The 19,060-nt window shown below is 47.0% G+C and overlaps 9 protein-coding genes across 9 annotated transcripts; 6 read left to right on the top strand and 3 right to left on the bottom strand.

Moving 5' to 3' along the window:
- Positions 1–768: 768 nt before the first annotated feature.
- On the top strand, positions 769–1,702 carry ARB_04779 (uncharacterized protein; the record flags this gene model as incomplete). The annotated part of the gene is made up of 2 exons (XM_003016444.1): positions 769–978; positions 1,031–1,702. The coding sequence occupies 2 exons, from the start codon at positions 769–771 to the stop codon at positions 1,700–1,702; spliced, it is 882 nt and encodes a 293-aa protein (XP_003016490.1).
- Positions 1,703–1,809: 107 nt separating this feature from the next.
- On the bottom strand, positions 1,810–3,752 carry ARB_04780 (uncharacterized protein; the record flags this gene model as incomplete). The annotated part of the gene is made up of 2 exons (XM_003016445.1): positions 1,810–3,698; positions 3,731–3,752. 2 exons carry the CDS (start codon positions 3,750–3,752, stop codon positions 1,810–1,812), a joined length of 1,911 nt encoding a protein of 636 aa, XP_003016491.1.
- Positions 3,753–5,072: 1,320 nt separating this feature from the next.
- ARB_04781 (uncharacterized protein) lies at positions 5,073–5,471 on the top strand (the record flags this gene model as incomplete). The annotated part of the gene is made up of 1 exon (XM_003016446.1): positions 5,073–5,471. The coding sequence occupies one exon, from the start codon at positions 5,073–5,075 to the stop codon at positions 5,469–5,471; it is 399 nt and encodes a 132-aa protein (XP_003016492.1).
- A 1,439-nt stretch (positions 5,472–6,910) lies between these two features.
- Positions 6,911–8,933, top strand: ARB_04782 (MFS sugar transporter, putative; the record flags this gene model as incomplete). Its single annotated transcript, XM_003016447.1, has 7 exons — positions 6,911–6,970; positions 7,137–7,423; positions 7,506–7,996; positions 8,096–8,174; positions 8,229–8,542; positions 8,601–8,706; positions 8,774–8,933. The coding sequence occupies 7 exons, from the start codon at positions 6,911–6,913 to the stop codon at positions 8,931–8,933; spliced, it is 1,497 nt and encodes a 498-aa protein (XP_003016493.1).
- A 556-nt stretch (positions 8,934–9,489) lies between these two features.
- ARB_04783 (uncharacterized protein) lies at positions 9,490–9,876 on the top strand (the record flags this gene model as incomplete). The annotated part of the gene is made up of 1 exon (XM_003016448.1): positions 9,490–9,876. One exon carries the CDS (start codon positions 9,490–9,492, stop codon positions 9,874–9,876), a length of 387 nt encoding a protein of 128 aa, XP_003016494.1.
- Positions 9,877–10,190: 314 nt separating this feature from the next.
- Positions 10,191–13,306, bottom strand: ARB_04784 (uncharacterized protein; the record flags this gene model as incomplete). The annotated part of the gene is made up of 2 exons (XM_003016449.1): positions 10,191–13,147; positions 13,201–13,306. The coding sequence occupies 2 exons, from the start codon at positions 13,304–13,306 to the stop codon at positions 10,191–10,193; spliced, it is 3,063 nt and encodes a 1,020-aa protein (XP_003016495.1).
- Positions 13,307–13,883: 577 nt separating this feature from the next.
- On the bottom strand, positions 13,884–15,247 carry ARB_04785 (uncharacterized protein; the record flags this gene model as incomplete). The annotated part of the gene is made up of 2 exons (XM_003016450.1): positions 13,884–14,603; positions 14,660–15,247. 2 exons carry the CDS (start codon positions 15,245–15,247, stop codon positions 13,884–13,886), a joined length of 1,308 nt encoding a protein of 435 aa, XP_003016496.1.
- Positions 15,248–16,213: 966 nt separating this feature from the next.
- Positions 16,214–17,509, top strand: ARB_04786 (MFS transporter, putative; the record flags this gene model as incomplete). Its single annotated transcript, XM_003016451.1, has 4 exons — positions 16,214–16,306; positions 16,408–16,479; positions 16,539–16,671; positions 16,746–17,509. 4 exons carry the CDS (start codon positions 16,214–16,216, stop codon positions 17,507–17,509), a joined length of 1,062 nt encoding a protein of 353 aa, XP_003016497.1.
- Positions 17,510–17,847: 338 nt separating this feature from the next.
- On the top strand, positions 17,848–18,309 carry ARB_04787 (uncharacterized protein; the record flags this gene model as incomplete). The annotated part of the gene is made up of 1 exon (XM_003016452.1): positions 17,848–18,309. One exon carries the CDS (start codon positions 17,848–17,850, stop codon positions 18,307–18,309), a length of 462 nt encoding a protein of 153 aa, XP_003016498.1.
- Between the last annotated feature and the right edge of the window lie 751 nt (positions 18,310–19,060).

Genomic DNA, 19,060 nt, shown 5'->3' on the forward strand with positions numbered 1-19,060 from the left:
TGTCTAGGAAGATGTGCAGCTGGACCTAAAATTTAAGCGGCGGCAGGGTTGTTCTCTGTGATGGGAGGCTGTGGTTGGAGGGCCAGGTCGAGATGTCGGCGGCTTGCCGTGCATAAAGCGCAAACAAAGGCATTCACTGGACACGGCTTCTCCCTGCAAAAACGTACATTAGCACTCGACTGCTGCACTGGTTCTTTGGCAAGCTTCTTCCCTACTTTATCAGAGCTCGAAAATCAGCATGAAATAATAGCCACTTTTGTTGTTATTCGTGGATGTGTTCAGGAGTAACCCAGCTTGGTTGTAGCTTGACTTGGCCTGCGGGGAGCATCACAACATATAGTTACCTACGGGCGGCAAAAGAGTCCAATTGACGAAAATCCATTACAACTTCCACCGACGAGCCATGGCTATTTATTAATATTAATATAGCAGCGTATATAGAGAGTTCTGCTGGCTTTATATTCGAAAGTTGCTTGTTTTTGTCCAGCTTTTTTTATTTCGACGTTGTTTATAGACTTCCGAATACGGTTTAGATCTATTACTTAATCTTCATTATGTAAGCAAATGGCTTGTTATTGGTTTTGGGTTGTGCCAAGCCGGGAGCTCAGTTTATCCGAGTGGAGCCCAGACCGCCCGGACAGGTTCCAATTCGAAGCTTAATCTTATTTTCCAAGCAACAAGACAGGCAGCAGTCCAGAGCACTCCAGAGCACATCACATATACCGTGCAGGGCGAGTTGTTGATGTGATATACAATTAAATAGCCAGGATGTCGTCGTTTATGGATGATTCGATGATAGGCCGCTGGCTTTCGGACCTCCCCATGGATGATCCGACTCGAAAATCGACATCTCATCCCCAGCTGCGTCGTTTTGTCCACCATGAAAAGCCAATCCGCTATATACAATTCCTAGGAGGAGGAACGGAAGGTGACGTCTATTTAGTCAAGATAGAAGGCCGTGAATATGCTCTGAAGGTGGTAAGTATTATATGCCCCTCCTTCCTTAACCTGGCTTGATTCTTACTCGTAGCTCTTGAAGTTCAAACAATGGAGATTCGATGCTCCCCTATCAATTAAGCGCCGTCTCAAGGAACGAGAAACACACTATGTTAGCCCTATAGCGAATGAAGCTAGAGCATTTGCTAGGCTGGATAGCCTTGGTCAAAACGGCACCTGGGCTGTTAAGTGCCATGGCTGGATGAAACTGTCTGGCAGCAAACAGCGGCCCAAGTGTCTCAGTCATCATACCCCATGGGCGATCGTCAAAGACTATATCCCAAACCCAATGACACTCGATGATGTCCCAGAGATCCGGCGAAAAATGAAGATTGCCCGTAAAGCACTTCTATTCCCTGACGACACTCAGCCTAGAAACTATCGTGGCTCGTTTCTTGTTGATCTTGGGCGTGTCACAACATATCCGTACCCACGGGTTCTATGGTCAAATGAAAAGCGTCGGAAATACTTCAAGTCGTTTGATAAGGAAGCCAGTGAATGGGTGGAATGTGTAAGGGATGGTGAAGTGGTTAGTGGTTCGCTAAATGAAGTTCTTAAAGAGAACATTTTAAGGGGCATTCTGTGGGCTGAAAAGCACGGAATGTATGAAGAGGCCAACAATTTACGAATGTTGATTGAAAAGGTGAGTAGAAATATATATATCTGTCCCATAACTAGAGTCATTTTAGCTGAGAACAATGGCTAACTTTGAAAAGGACCAAGAGCGCCTACAACAGAGACAGAAAGGCAAATATAGTGAGACAAACAAACCAAAACAAACACAAATAGCGGAAACCCAGGCTCATGATGGTCTCAATACCTCCGATACCTGTTAGACGCCGGGGGCAGACCCCTGCTAAATTCATTTTCATTATTGTCATCGTCTTCATCTTCTTCTTCCTCTTCATCCTCCTCATCTTCGGATTCTGCTCGTACCCATTGTGAACCTCCTTCGCGCGTCCGTTGTATGTAATAATAACTTCCGTCACTACTCCGGATTGGAACTCCGTGACGTATGAGACCCACAGAACCATGTCTTGTTCGATACTGCCACCGAGACCGCTCTGGTATCCAGCACATCCCAGTAATTTCTTCTTTAGTAGGATGTTGGGGAGATTGTTGGTTAGGAGAAGATAGATGTCCTGCAGGTGGCGAGCCTGAAGGCTGTCGTTGACGTGGTGGTGTCACTATGCCTCGAGCTGCTCGACGAGGTGATATTTCTTTAGCATTTTTTGGAAGTTTCTTAGAAAACAACCCAGTTGTGGTATGACGGTAGCCCCCTTCTTGAGGATGAGGCACCCAAGAATCGATGGGTGGATATTCGGGCCCAATGGTAGTATCACATCCAGGTGCAGCTGCCATCATATGGATCCACCACAGGGCAAGCTTGACCGTTAATTTTCCCTTGCCTGAATTATCCCAGGGAATACTCTTCATCTCGATAGGCCTGTACTCCCCACCTCGACCGTCATCTCTATATGACTGACTACTGGGCATGTGATCACTGCTAGACATTCTTTCGCTACCAGGAGCGTGTTCGCTCGCCTCACTCATGGATAGTGAAGAGAAGCTAGCAGCGATAGAAGATTGTCGAGGCCGGCTTGAGGATCGGTCTATTGACATAGCACTAGCGGCGGAAGAAGCTGAAATGTTTCGCAGATGGCCCTGGCGCGCAGGGGAGGACCGGATGCTTGGGGGGCTAGACGATACAAAGAGCGGACTGTCCTGTCCCGTTGTGCGAGAGAGCTGAGAAGCAACATTGCGTGGGGACCTCTTATTAGCAATTCCTGACGGAATCATTGCCCTTGAGATGCGTAGAACAACAAGCTCTTTGTCGGTAATTATATACCCATATCTGGTATTCCAAGTTTCCCCACAGTATTTGATAAGTTGAGCATAAGGCCATTTGTAAAATGCCTTGTCCGTATCTGCGTTGGATTGCCATTTTGATGACAGCTTTGAATCGCCTGGGCATCGGTTAAGGTATGGCGCTTGGCCTGAAGCTGCTTGTATGCCAGCCCAGTCAGGGAATACTGGCGTCTGGTCACTGGAATCTCGAGATCGTGTCTCAGTCGGCACACCAGGTACGGGAATGTCATTCTGAAAGGCTCTTGCTCGGCCCCCTCGGGTCATATCAATAGCCAGTCCAGGGTAATCTGAGTAATATCCCCTCCAGGCCATCCTGAGACTCTCGTTAACAGGAGGAACGACCGTGCGAGTTAAGAGGTGATCAAGGGAGTCTTCATCGAATATTCTGAGCTCGATATTTCTCACGGGAGGAGAGATTTCGGGCAATGGACCGTGAATCGAAGTAGTCAAAATGTGGCCGTAGCAAGACATCAGAGTTGAGTAGGTAAAGTGCTTCCAATCCTCAAGATGGATTTCTTCTTTTGGTTCACATTTCGATGGTAGGCCCTGCAGAGAGCGGGAGTTTTCAACTGCTGGATTAGGCTGGGTAAGATATTCAAGAAGCGTGGTGGCCATTTTTTGTGGTTGTATTAAAGAAATCAACCAAAAGAGGGCAGGGGTAGCAAAGAAAAAGGCGTTGGGAATGAATGTTGATAGTAGAGGGAGTGGTATCAGAGTGATTGATAGTGAAGTGTTTGGTAGTAGGGCGAGTCTCAGATTCTTGTGTGTTTTGTGGAATGATAGTTCTCCCAGAGGGGGATTTGGTGGAGTATTTATAGCCGGTTTCTTGTTGCCTAATGGTATAGAGATTGAATATCAAGTGTACCTTGAGCAGTCAACTTGGGCATGAGGGCGCGGAAAGTGCACTATCTCAGAGACAGGAATCAAAGCTCAGCGAGTGTGTTGTCCACCAGGCAGCAGTCACCCCTGGTGAGAGGAAAGAGGGGTACACCACCAATCACTTCCTTAAGCGCCCACCCATATAAAACTGCATCTAAGCCTCATCTGCCGGGCACATGAGGCTCGAATAAGCCTGTCATTGAAATTAGTGGGTAGGAGCTTCTAGCAAGCAAGCGCTAAGACGACATGAGGGATATCACAGGCCGAGTCCCCCGGTTCATCATGTTGGTTAAGCCCCGTAATGTCGGCGGTTAGGCAGACATTTATGCATTAAGCAGCCTCAGGCAGGGGAATAACAAGGCTATATGCATGGTAATCTCCTTCAATGCCATAGCGTCTTCCAGGCTGTTGCTGTGCCTCCTCAGCCTAGTTGCATCCCAGTCTTGACTCTGGCGTATCGCCGAAGTGGGTATCTTTCACTCTATATCTACCGCCCCTAATAGGAAAACGGCCTGTAGATACCGTAGGCATCGTATCTAGTAGAAAGTAGAAAAAGCAAGGCGATAACACGCGTTATAGGTTAAGTCTTCCATGCCATTTGTATGTTTCGTCTTGACGTCCAGCACGAGAGGTTTGGGTAACAAGCAGGATAATAGTTTCTCCGGTTCAAAAATTACCGGGCCGAACCGAACCCGAAACTTACCTACCTAATTCCGCCGTACCTGAGAGTTCAGTTTCAACCACAACACAAAGTGTAGAATTAAGACTTCGTCCATGTTATTTTCGCAAGGGGGAGGGGCGAAATCAAAGGGCAGATGGATAATGATCATAGCTTGAAGTTACCGGTATGGACTTGGACTTGAGCCAGCTATTCTTGGATGTCAAATACGCTATGCAGGGATTGAGTCTCCAGAACTCCGGGTCATATTGCTGGCGGCTAACTACACGATAGGAGTGATTGGACAGGCTGCCCCAGTTGCCAGCATGAAGGAAATGGATTAGAAAATTCTTTGTTCGATGGAAACCCGCTTGGTCCATGCCGGCGGCAGGTGAAACACCGTTTTGGGCATGCCAGAGCCATTCAATCCTGCCAAGTTCAAAGTATTCTGGACAGACAACACTTGCCTGTGGGTATCCAACATCAAGCAGATATGCGGACTAACAGAATAGTAAGAATACTAGAATTTGGCAAGGTTTAGCGCCCGGACTAATTTCTTTTTTAGGCACAAAGGATGGTTGTCAGGTAACTAGCAGACTACCTTTGTTCTGGGAGATAAAAATCCAAGCTAAGGAAGGAAGTTTATGCATAACCTCATGCAAAGTGTTAGATGTTGAAGATCGGGGCGGTTAAAGGTTTCATAGAAAGGGCCAGCTATCTCGAAAAATGGGGCCAACAAGTTAAGACATCCAACAACGGACAATATTTATTGGTCGACGAAGGACTGACACCTGAAATCCACAGAACCGGGCCATGGCTTCGGATATATCTCATCCTACGGAGTAACTACTGCAATGCGGCTTCTGTGATGCCGGTCACGGATTCACAAGCACTCTCCCTATTCCTAAACATCATGAGATGGCAGCACAGTTTCAAGCTTTCTCCTCAGACAGCAACCTACCTTATCGGAGCAACCCTAGGAAGTGTCACTGGTGGCTCTCTTGTTTACCAACTCGGACGGCAGTGGACTCGGCGGCTAGTTGTCATCGTCAACTGCTACACCTCATAATTACCTACCCAGAGGACAGCACACGGGTCTTCGAACTTATGCGCCTCCCAAGGATTCTTCCTGGCCAAGCACATGATCTCTCATGGAGCTTGTGCTTTTCATGCAACCTCCATATCTGGTCCCATCGTAGAATACGGCGTCACTTTTGCGATCACATCTCCCGGTATTTCCGCTATCTATTTTGGCATTGGAGGATTGCTCATGGGCTCTTCTTCCTGGGGCCGTTAGTTGGCGTGCTGCTGGACGAGCGGTTGGCTGGCCCGGGCAGCGACTGAGCCATGAACCGGGAGCGTCGCCAGACCACGGCTGCTGACGACAGTAGACGCAGAGAAACTAGAAGCCCGTCTTGCCGGTCTACTTGGCTACATCATCGTAGTCGTGGGCGTGGTCATCCTTGGTGTGACTTTACAAAAGCCACAGCCATTGGATTACTCCTTGATTGGGTTTTCCATTTCTAACTTCGGGCCGCAGCTCATTAACTACCACGTCTCTCAAGACATCCTGCGTCTGCTGCTATGTATCTCAAGCGCCGTCGGTTCTGCAATTGATCAACGTCATGCAGTAAACTTTCTCCTTTACCATCCCCATCTGGAGTCCCTACTTAAATGAAGCTGCCAGATATGGGCTAGGATGTGGTATAGAGGCGATGATTTCGGCAGTATTCCACCTGCTCAGTTTGATAGTCATTTTGAAGAGGCCCTGTTTGGAGGCAGACTATCCGAGTGAAAGGGGTAGTACAAGCCCATAGAACAACACAGCTAAACCGGGCGTCTGATCAACAACGACCTGTTACTTGTTACTAGCTCGGCCACAACCTGGGACACACAACAGTATAAGTCCTTCAATCTCTCCAAAGGCTCGTTCTTAGATTGCTCTATCGGGGTTTAGCCCGTCGCGGATTCTGCGGACCCAGGCTTGGGCGGACAAAGATGGCCTGACCAACCACTCGTATACAATAACCAACGAGCCCACAAGCAACCGACATCTATAACTAACTTAGTTAACTAGCGAGCACGAAGAATGGTTCGAGACCCCAGGGTGGATATCCTTATTCTTCTCTGCTGCCGTCTCGAGCGACGGGAAAATGCGGAAGCTCTATCGTATAATACATTCCAATCCAATCACCGAGTCGTGGTTATATTAACTAACTATTAAACTGCCATCTCACAGCGTCACTACAGGATGATGCAGCTCGATGGTTGTCCACTAACTAGTTACATGGCAAAGTGGATCGGGGTCAGAGTACAAGAACACGGCGTATATTCAGGCCAGTTATGCATGTATCATGACATTGGTGAGCTCACCTGGCCACTCATCCATGCTCTCTCGAATTTTCTTCCTACGGGCGGAAATGCGTATAAGTAACTGCCACCTGTCCCATGTATTCGCACGGAGATCCCATTCAGCGATCGTTGGCTGCTTAATGGACATTTTTCGCAATGGGCTTCCGGTATACCTTTGGGATTGCCCTTTTCGCAGCAATCGGGACATTTCTCTTCGTATGTTTATATAACTATTCTATAAAAATGAGATCCATAGCTAATTAATATTCCAGGGGTTTGACACTGGTATTGCTACGACGAGTAAGACACGGCCGTTGTGCTTATGATGTATGATTGGAGGGGGCTGATTTGATCTAGCAATTGCACACAAAAGCTGGATCAGTTATATGAAACACCCATCCAATGGACTCACAGGCGCCGTAAGTCTGCAGATACAGTCTATCCCGATCAGTATCGTGCCACTGACAAGAACAAAAAGGTTGTTGCTGTGTATATAGCAGGGGAGGCTGTTGGTGCCCTTACTCAGACCTTCATTGGCGACAAACTTGGGCACATTCGGTTCATGCAGTTCATGTGTGTGGTGGTCACCGTTGGGACATCCATACAAACAGCTTCTGTGAATATTGGAATGTTCCTTGCCGGGCGTGCTTTGGCAGGCTATGCTGTAGGGTAAGTCCTGCATCCGAAAGTTATACGCCCACTTTCACCTCCATTACGAACCAAAAACTAACAGGATATATAACTGATAAAGCGGGCTAGTTGGCACTGTTCCCATATACCTCAGTGAAGTTTCTGCACCGCATCAAAGGGGGCTTATTGGCGGTATATCTGGTTGTGGTATTGCATTGGGAACTATGATGTCTAACTGGGTGGGCTTTGCGTGTTCCTATGCCCCTTATGGTCCAGTGCAATGGCGTCTCCCTCTCAGCATCCAGATCCCCTGGGGAATAATCTTGTTCATCGGCCTTGCTACCTTCATGCCAAACTCCCCTCGTCAACTCCTGAGAATTGGCATGGTGGATGAGGCGCGTGCTGCTTTCCTGAAGATTCGCCGTGATTACGACTTAAATGAGTCTATCGAGGAATTTACATTGATGAAGGCACAGATCGAGTACGAGATGAGGAGAGAAGTTACTTCCATCCGTGAGGTCTTCAACCTGTTCAAAAATCGAGCTCTTGTCTCCATTGCCGTTCAGACTATGACTAGTCTCACTGGTGTCAATGTCATCCAGTACTATCAGAGTGAGTTACTATCGTTTCCCCCTCAACTGCGTGACTAAGTCTAGATAGCAATCCTATATAGATCTCTGGGCATCGGCCCGCAGACAATTCTTGCTTTAGCTGCTGTGTATGGCACCGTTGCTTTTCTCTCAAATTTTATCACCACTTTATACCTTACCGATCAATGGGGCCGCCGGAAGTAAGTCATCCGTAGCAATTGACGTCGAAAGTGGGTACTGAACTGCGTTTCTAGGATGATTCTCTCAGGCTTATCTGGGGTTATCTTGGTAGAAATATACGCTGCAGTCATGCAACGGACATTTCAAAACACAAACAACCAAGTTGGAAAGGGGTTTTCCATCCTGGGAATCTACCTCTTCGTTGTCAATTATTGTAAGAGCCCAAATCAAATTTACATCTTAGACATACTTGATACTAAAGGTTCTCGGTTAGATGGCATGCTTAACAGCACCACCTGGCTATATGGAGCGGAGGTCCTACCTGTGTCCCTTAGAAGCAAAGTGATGGGTCTTGCTTCTGCCTCTCACTTTATAGTTAATGTTGGCAGTATGCAACTCCTATATCCCGCTTACATCCATGACTCGCTTCTGACGCTTTAATATAGTTACTGAGGCTGGCCCAAGTGCTTTTGCAAATATTAAAGAAAATTATTACTACGTTTTTGTTGCCTGCACTCTGTTTTTTCTCATTGTTGGATATTTCTACTTTCCGTGAGTCATTCACCCCCTTAGCAAGCCTCTCTGATAATGCAAGCACGCCATCCTGACCATCAAATAGAGAAACCAAACACAAATCTCTCGAGGAAATCGCAACATCATTTGGTGATAAGGTTGTGGGTGTTTCTGGTAGTGACTTTGAGACCGAACGAGAAGTAATGGCGAAACAACCGGCTATCCAACATGTCGAGGCGCACTCTACCGCATCGACAACCGTCTAAACCTGATTTTCATTTGCTTGTTCTCAACAACTTGATATTTTGTTTTGTAGTTCAGGTTGATAAATTGAATGTATCAAATATATCAAATTTGGCAGTTAGTATGTTAGGCCCGATTGTTCCATGGTTCTCTCTGCTTGACTTCGCTATTTTCCACCATAATATTATCAGGGTTGACGCCTAGTTCACTTTATATATTCTGGTCATAAGCGACGTGGTCGCTGGCCAGCAAAAAGTCTTGCGATGATGTTTGATATCTGGTAAGTGATATCATATCCAACATTTTGACTGGCCAACGAATTAATTTAACGGGCCGCAGATGCGGGGTATTTAATCGGGTATTCTGGTCATCAGATCGAAAACATCTACAAGACCAACTCGGCTTCTTGATGATCAGTCAAAAGAGTCGAATACCACCTGCAAGAAGCCGCTCAATAGCAACTGAGAATCCCGACTCCCTTATCTAATATATTTCGGTCCATTCAGTCGGTGGTTGCTATTCCGCTCAAACACCTACCAAACACAGATACCAAGCAAGCCACATCACATCATACACAAGATGTCCTCTGATGAATCACGCTCTAGCGAAACGGCGGAAGCCCGTGCTGCCTTTACGGCTTCTCTCAAATCTGTTGGTGCCAATCTTGATGCCGACCTGCGCACTCGAGCCGGAACTCTGCATGACAACGCAGCTGTCATAGACAAACAACAGGAAGATCTAAAGCGGACCACCCGGGATGTATCCAAACAGAGCAAAGAGCTGGAAAAGCTGCTGGATCAAGGCCAAAATGGCTTAAAGGAGGTTGGCGATTTGCAGAACTTCGCGGAAGTCATGGAAAGGGATTTGCTAGTTCTTGAGGAGACGCTGAGGTTAGCGGAAGAGGAGGATCAGAGGATGGGAAGAGTTGAGAAGCCGGCGCAGAGTTGGCTGAAGAAGTGGTTTTAGGCTCAGTTAAAAGGGCCTAACATGGTGTTTTGGCGTTTAATAGTTACCTTTTCAACTGTCCTCAGTTTCTTATGAAAATGGATTCCCGTTGTTCGGTTACCACGGGCTGGTTTATATTTACCCCTTGATATGTTGGAGAAGAGGCTGGAATTGCTCGATTTGGCCAACCAGCACGTAAACAGGACTGCAGAGTTGGGGAAATTTGAGACTTTGGTTTATATAGTTTTCTTGATTTATATCCAAAATATATCAACAAGCAGACGATGTCTGCAGTCTAAATGGCAGCACCCAAATATAGGCATCTAGATAGCATCCTATGAGCTGTAATCTTCGACAAATTCTTCCCATATCTGTCTGATACTCCTTGGTTGCGCCTCAGCCCTAGACCAGCGTTCTTTGTGGCTATCCCACTCACTCCATTCATTCCACTGTCCTAGGCTCACTAGATGTCTCATAGTAGGTCTTCCATGAGGACAGTTCCATGGCTTGTCTATAGTTCCCATGTGTTTGACGACAGTCTCCATTTGCCGATGGGTAAGGTTTTTTCCAATCATAATACTGGACCGGCAAGCTCTCATAGCGAACATCTTTCTCACCTTGCTCGGTCTAGGAACAAGGTAGTCCGAGAAGGGCGATGAAGCTACGCCCGGTGGTTCAATATGCTCCGCATCACTATCGAGTTCATCCCTTGCTCGTTTGCCTAGATTGTTTTGTGATTGCTGCGGCGCTTCAGAAAGCAGGACAATCAACTCTTCCAGATCGCGGGTGTCGAAGACAACTTCTTTGCTTAGCGGTAGGCTAATCAGCTTGCACCGTCTACCGATGGGCTCGTCACCGCTGGTATCTATCTCGACAATAAATCCATTCTTTTCTAAAGCAGCAAGATTGTCGATGATAACCTCTTCTTCCACAGCGGTTAGATCAAGTGTCTTTGGTTTCACCAGCCTTTGGTTTTGCACTGTCGTCTCAGCTTGGAGACGCTCAAAGTTATACTTCTCATCTGAGGCGTGCTGATCAATGATGAATAACTCATCCTGCTCTTGCTCCGCTGACGGGGTTGAAAAAGAGTTCTCATCCCCCGTAACTCCCGGCCTTGTCGCAAGGATGAAGCCAAGGTTAAACTGCCCAATTATTCGCATTCTGGAGAAATCTTTCTTGGAGACTGCAAGGGACAGCTTTGTCTCAGGGGCAATCTGCTGGTCGCCGTCATCGTCTGCATCTTCACCTCTATGTAACCCCCTGTTACTCAATGATTGTATTCTCCTCTGAAGAGCTTTCATCTGAGATTCAATCTTCTCAATAGATGCATCGATAGTGCATGCTAGCTCATGTGTAGAATCTTTCTTGCGAGGTTTCCGGATCAGTATCTCTGCCCGCTCCACACTATGCTCTGAAGGAACGGCAGATGCTTCCTCTGCAGCCTTGATTAGCTCATTGACTTTTGCATCTTCCCTGGTCTTTCGTTCATCATCATCAACGTAGCTTTCACCAGAACCAGAGCCCGGAGAATCAGTGTCTTCGGGGTGAATTGGCTGGTCTTGCTGTAGGGATTCTACCTGATGCTCTTCATGCGCTTCATCAATATTTTCCTCTCCATTGACTTCATCCTCTCCTCTATTGTCTTCTCCAGGGTCTTCCTCTGGTTCTTCTTCAGGGTCATTACCTCCGTTTAGACGACCAATGAATTGTGTCTCATTGTCCTCCTCGCCCTCATCATCCTCGATGGGATCATCATGGATTTGTCCCTGCTCTAATTGTGTTCCAGGGGCGGTGAATGACTGAATACTTCGGCCTATTTTACTCCTGACAGTAATAGCTCGTGTCCTTGATGAAGGTGAGTGCAAGTGCAAACCTGGATAACTATCCAGCCTTCGTTTCACCGGATCTCTACCAATAGTCGACTGGTAGGTCTTGTTCCCTATGGTAATTGTCGCCACATCTACAGGTATCCGGTTCATTCGCATTCGATCAAAAGCATTTTGGACTACCCCAGGCTTGTAAGTTGGTGTGCCTAACGAGGGGCTACTTGAGATAGCTTGTCCCTGTGCTGGCTGAAGTTGGGTTGGGTTACCCTCCGCTGTCTCATCGTTGATATTAGACGGGGTATCATAAGCCCCACTGGATTCAGGGATGACCGGGTCATTCTCGACTGTAATGTCAGTATTGGGTGGTGTGCTCTCCTGGTCACCACCTTCTAACCTTTGAAGAACACCCCTTATTGACGATTGCGATGTTTGGGTAGGTTCTGGGTTGTTCTCTTCCACGGTATCATCTTGTCCTAACTCTTGGCTATACACTGCATTACCTGGTGGTTCCTCCGGTTTGTCTTGTGTTGCACCGACCGAGGCTGGTGGAGTCTGTCCCCGATTTGGTGTTAATTGGCTTTGCTTGCTAAATGTAAGCTGAGAAACAGGAACGGTCTGATCTTCATTCTCGAATAGTTCTGTAAGGGATGCCTTCAAAGATTCGATCAAAGCACCGGCATCATGCAGCAAGATTGTCCGCTTATCTGGCGAAACATTAACGTCGTACGCACTTGTGTCCATTTCAAAGTTGGCAAAGATAAATGGTGACTGCGACAAATTGAACGACTTGTAAACTTCATTAAAAGCCTTTGCAATTTGAGGTAGTCCACACGGTCGAGAGTTCACGAAGAACATCTGCCGATCGGGCGTTTGTCTTCCTTCTCCAAATACCGGCTTGGATATGTGACCATGCACAAATATTTTGTTGGAAGCTTGGCTGGAAAACCTCTTTGCCACCGTGCTCGGCTCATACTCCAGGTTCAAATCGAGCGGCATTAACGCAAGCAACGTCTTTGTGCCATAAACATTGGAAATATTCTCCCGTGTTGTAGGATTTGATTTCGTGGTGAAAACAACCACGCTCTTCCCCTTTGGCATCTGATTTTTGACGTTGAATCGGACACCAGTACTTATACATGCATACGCATGTAGCAGCGCTATCACCTTTCCGTACTCTCTTTTGACATTTTTCTCTAATTCTCGCCGCCGAACCGGTAGTGGCTTGAATAGATTCTCAATCGAGACCGTCGTTCCTTTTTGACCAGCAACTACCTGCGTGCTCTTGAGTTTCCCAGAGAATTCGAAATCCAGCTTCGAAGCTCTAGGAGCCTGCTGCGCTTCCGCAGTAACGACGGTGAGGTTTGAGACTGCACATAGTGAAGAGAGAGCCTCGCCACGGAAACCAAATGTTTGAAGCGAGGTCAGGTCCGCGAAGGTCGACAGTTTGGACGTGTAGTGTTTCAACGCTATATAATTTAGCAATCGGATTGTTACTCTGGAGGAAGATCGTGGTATTTACCCAGTGACTCATAGTTGTTCGGGGAGATTCCATGGCCGTTATCCTGAACTTCTATCAGGTCTAGGCCGTTGTTTTTGAAACGCACATCTACGTAGGACAGAAACATCAGTTAGCCATGTTCTCTCCGCTGGTTCATTAATTGTACATGCCTATAGAAGTCGCGCCGGCATCGAGACTATTCTCAACCAGCTCTTTAACCACCGAACAGAGGTCAACGATGACCTGGCCCGACTGGATTTGGTGGACCTACAGAGTGGTATTAGAGACTTGTAAACAGGAGTCAGTGTCGTCCCCTATAGGATCTCACCGAACGAGCCTCGATAGGCTTGATTGTTGCCATATTCATGTCATGGTGGCAGCAGTGTGGTGTTGAAGATATTCCATTGTCGCCTAGCTAGCGGTTGTTATTGATGCTGCGCGTCTCGCGTCTAAGACTAAGAAGAAAATATTAACGTTTCTTCCATCTGACGTCATCAGCTATATCTAATGGTTATTATGCGATTTCATAGTAAAATATAATAATCAAATGAGGATATATTCTGTTAATTCCCTATCGATACAGCAATACAGAAGTACATAGATGGAGCATTATGCTTGGAAACAACGGTATGACATATGGTAGGGTATGTACCAATACAAAGCCAGGATTAACGCCGGTAAAAAGATATAGCAGGAACATCAGGTCATACGTTGAACCGGTCGGGTAGAAGAACCGGCGCAACCAGGGTCCATAGATATATAGCATAGCACACCCAGGCGCTGATAATCTTCACCCAGCTGGCCCAGTATGTGCGGCCGACAGGGGCCAGGTCGTCCTGGGCTTCGATGTCGAGATTTTGTGTTAATAGAGTAGCAACCCACATTGTTGCCAGGAGGAAAATGAAGTGGAATAGGGAGTATGTGTACTGGGTCGAGTTTCGCTCATCGTCTTTCGAGTTACCGTCATCAGATTCGTCATCGTCATCGTCCAAAGCGCTGGCAGGTAAACTGCCACTGTTAACAGCGGCACGAAGAGCTTCCGCGCGCATCTCACGACGAGTGAGGCCGGGTTGCTGAACGACTAGACCGTGCTCAGGTTCATCCTGGCTGAGGGATGCGTAGTTGTTTTGGGCAGCACTAGATCCCATGGCGAATCCTTGAGTAGCAGCACGAGTTGTGGTGTAAGCAATCGTTAACATGGTGACTATTGCACCAAGGACAACAGAAGCAGTTCTGGTGCCATTAGCGCGTAGCAGAGGGTTGCATTGATTATCATCTGGCTCCATGGACACGGCAGACATGGTAAGGTAAGTGCAATATATAGTGACCATAGCAGCCTGGGCCAATCCAGCACGAGGGTTAGACTCTTGCACCGCTGGTTGTATGGATATGAAGGAAACAATAAGGAAGACCAAGAGATTTATCTAAACATGTCAGTATATGCTTGCGTAAAACTAAGGTTGAAATATCCGGAACTTACGGTGATGGCAGCTTTGTTCATAGCACAGTTTTGACCGGCAAAGAAGACATACATGAGCACGGTCATGGCAATAGAGGCGAGATACATTCCAAGGGTAGAGCCGATCAACAAGCCCTTCCATAGTCTTGAATCAGTTTCATCGATCTTCTGCAAGCAAAGTTCGGCCCAGTTATGAGCCAGGTCGACCAAGAGGACAAGGCCGAGGAGTAGGAACAGCATTGCTCCGACAAAAGCAATGTAGTTTCCCCATACGATGAAGAAGCTCTCGGGGATGAAGAAGGACAAGACAATAAATGCAAGCCAGATAATGACTTTTGGTCCCCAGAATCCGTTTTGTAGTTTTGCTCGTTCGTCTTTCGTAGACCGGACGCCTATAAGAAGTACAGCGAGGATGATGTGGAACAGACCCAAGGCGAAGTTGATTCGGTGGACCGCAACCCAGCCATGACACTTCTGGCCGTCACACGTTATAGGCAAGAAGTCGAATGTAAGGTGTTCAAGCTTGTTAAGCGCCCACCGAGTGAGCATAACCCAGGATAGAATGGAGTTGATTAGGAGTATGAAGGCGTATGCGATTCGAGTGGCCATGCTAAAAACAAACGATCAGTTACTTACCCCGACGGCGTAGAAGCTGAGTTCACAAAGTAATATGTCTCATACCTGCTCTGGAACTTCCCACATGCACTACATATCGCAGAGCATGTAGCTGCACCGCAGCACGAAGCGCCGAACGTCAGAAGCTATATACTCCCAGTCAGCAGCAGCTCAAGTTTGGTTGAATCGAAAGGAGGGCAGTTAGGCCGCTACGTACTGTTCCAACGCTCGGAAGTGCCATCAAAGGCAGCGAGAGAAGCGCGCCCATGTTGCCGGCTTCAATGGATGCCGTCTAAAGCAAAGTAACAGGCAAAACTGGGGGCTCGTTATGCGTTTTTCAGCGTGTCTGTCGACGGTGTTTGAACTGCAAACAGCCCGCAAGAGAAGAGATGACGATGAAAGTTGCCCTCGCCGGGAGTAGTGCACGTGATGAAATGGTGCTTGGCACATTACGTCACGCTTATATCATCATGATATTATGTAAGGTAAGATTACATAATATTTACATAAGCGCGGCCGGCTAAAAAGCGACTCTTTCGGCAATTTTCAGCCTTACGACGAAAGTTGGCTTGCGCTTAGCTGTCTTTTTTGCTATCAATTCGCTGCTTTGCTCCTATATTTGACAGAGCCCGAGTGCCTCGTAGCTGTTATATCCACTCCGTTTGGCCGCTTCATGCCGCCGAGCTAGTCTTCCGCGGTCTGATAATAGAGTACGTACACCCGGCGCTATATTTAGTGCATCACAAGAGGGACCCAGATGATGCGCCCGGATTGTTCGACTAGAAACACTATAAAACCCGGGCGGATATACCCCTTTTTCCTTCCCTTCCGTCTGCTGGTCTTTGCCGTCAATTTAAAAATCCTTGAGGCCCCCTTTTACTTCGTGCTAACTCTGGCAGCTCACTCTATGGTTACGCCAGCGCCGAGGCCGCACGTTTCATCGGAGCTCTGGCGCCTATCATGGCGCCTCCAATCCCCTACATAACGCCAACCGCCTTTCGGTTTATGACTGTGGTTGCAGGAACCCTGGTCGCGCTGGCGAGCGGAACTAATGTAAGTTGATCAAATATCTAATCTGATGTTTCGCAGAGAGAGCCGCAGGAGCTTGTTTACCTCTTGGAACCTTGGCGGCTAACTGCTCGGGCAATACATAGTATGTCTATTCTGCATGGGCACCACAGTTTGCAGATCGGCTAAAACTCACGTCGACTGATGGCAATATGATTGTAAGTACTTGTTTAATCTTATTATGCCTGGGGCCTTGATCACTGACTAGTATTCATAGGGTGCTGCTGGAAATGTAGGTGTATATGCAGTGGGTATCCCCATAGGATATATCGTGGACACCAAAGGAACTAGACTGGTTGCTCTTTTCGGCGCCATTGCCCTGTTCTGCGGCTACTTTCCAATTCATCTGGGTTAGACACTTTCTATTAGCCTCTAATACTGCATGTGGTGATACCCTGGGAATATCCTAACATCTACTATATAGCATATGCTGCCGGTGCAGGCTCACTAAGTGTGATATTTCTATGCTTTTTCTCCTTCCTCTCGGGAGTTGGAAGTTGTGCTGCGTTTGCTGCCGCAATTAAGACCGGTATGGGATTATCTAAATGCTCCTTAACAAGCAATATATCAGATACTCATATATGCACAATAGCCGCGAACAACTTCCCCGACCATCGAGGGTCCGCAACTGCGTTCCCACTCGCTGCTTTTGGTCTCAGTGCGTTTGGCTTCTCCGCGATATCAGCCATGGCATTCAAGGATGATACCTCCGAATTTCTTTTACTGCTTGCTCTAGGGCCGTCATTGATAATAGTAGTCTGCACGTACTTCTTACAGCTACTGCCCCCGCCGCCATCATACTCTGCTATTTTGAATGGTGAATATCCCGACTCAAATTTATTACTAAGAACTAAACCGACTGAAAATATCCAAGAGGATTCTGATACCGACTCAAACCGTGCCATCGCGTCCTTTTCTTCTGCACAGGTTACTGCCGTACTGCCTAGTGCGATCCAACCAAGACCTACGCCACCGGATGCTGAGGCAGATGAAACCTCTTCTTTGATGAGTAGGCCCAGGTCCCTGAGCGATAGTGGCAGTTTTTCCCAGTACGATCAGGCAAAACACGGTGCCCACGCTGCTGGCCCCGATATACGAGGACTGAGTCTCCTTCCTACCCCGGAGTTTTGGCAGCTGTTTTTATTGCTCGGTATTTCCACGGGAGTTGGTTTGATGACCATCAAGTAAGTACCAAGCAATGCTGATGTCGTCTTCTTTCAATATAACTAACTTCATAACTAGCAATATTGGTAATGATGTAAGATATACCCCCTCATCATGCGTGGCTACAGTTATTTACAACCAAATATAGGTCATGGCTTTATGGAGACATGTCGACCCTGATGTTGATTCGCACTTCCTCCGGGAACGACAAGCTCTACATGTCTCTGTATTCTCCGTAATAAGCTTTACAGGGCGTCTTCTCAGCGGTAGGTAAACCCCTTAATACTGTGCTCGACTGAACATGACGCTTGACATGCCCTTGACCAGGAATCGGATCTGACTTTATCGTCAAACGCTTGCACATGTCTCGATTTTGGTGTGTTTTCGTGGCCAGCATACTGTTCTGCATCTCTCAGTTCGGTGGTGCCAAAATCTCCAACCCTCATCATCTTCTCTTCATCTCATCCTTGACAGGCCTAGCATATGGTGTACTATTCGGAGTTTATCCTGCCATTGTCTCCCATGCATTTGGAATATCTGGGTTTTCCCAGAACTGGGGCGTTATGACTCTCGCCGCTGCGATTTTTGGCCATATATTCAATTACATCTATGGTGTCATATATGACAGCCACTCGAAAGTCTTGCCTGATGGCACACGCCAGTGCAATATGGGACTGGAGTGCTATTCGACGGCGTATCTGGTGGCATTCTACGCATCTATTTGCTCCGGATTTCTAACATTATTAGGAGTTTTCCTTGAAAGATATAGGCGGCATCAGAGATTACTTACTGAGGAAGATGAGATACCCCAACAAGCTGCATGAATTGACAGCGAGCTACATCTTAACCCTTCTCAGAGTCTCGGAATTAGCGACATTATTCACGTCCAGGTTGCATCACTAGCTCAGGCAGGTGGCTTCTTGTTCCCGACGATCTAATCTACACGTTTCCCATGCCTCTCTTTTGATTTTCTAATAATTTGATCTTTCACTATTTCGCTATACATATTTGTCTGCATGCTGTGCAATTATAGGCCCATTCCATATGTTATTCCGGGGAGACCAGTTTTTAGTATAATTTTCTATTTTCGGTTTGGGATAAAATTAGACTGCTATTTCCTCTTCACTGGCATATTCCCTAGCTTTAAAGGACGTGCAAAAAGCGATAATCCAAGGTATTAAAATTTGCTATCAAATCTATCCCTATTCCACGGTTAATTGAATTGCCTCCTTTTTCTGCGCTTTTTAGGCTCGGTTTCTTGTCTATATTACAACAACTAAAAGTAAGAATAACATCGTCCATCAACCACCCATTACACGAAACGAACGGAAGAAACCTCACCAATAAACGGGGAAAAAGGAAGCGGGGGGACGAAGAATAAGAATGATTAATACCTCTCCAGAAAGTTAGAGAGGCTTAGAAAATTTCGAAATATAACTCCGGCTGTAGAGGAGCGAAGGGTTAAAAGCAGGGAGCAAAAGCACGGAAGTATTTTGTAGTAAAGACAGGTGAGAAGCGAAGGGTAGTAGAGCGGTTAACCAAAAAGCAGCGATCGAGATATATGAAGAGCAGTTA

The sequence above is a fragment of the Trichophyton benhamiae genome, assembly GCF_000151125.1.
Source record: "Trichophyton benhamiae CBS 112371 chromosome Unknown contig01989.5, whole genome shotgun sequence".
In the NCBI taxonomy this organism is placed as follows: domain Eukaryota; kingdom Fungi; phylum Ascomycota; class Eurotiomycetes; order Onygenales; family Arthrodermataceae; genus Trichophyton; species Trichophyton benhamiae.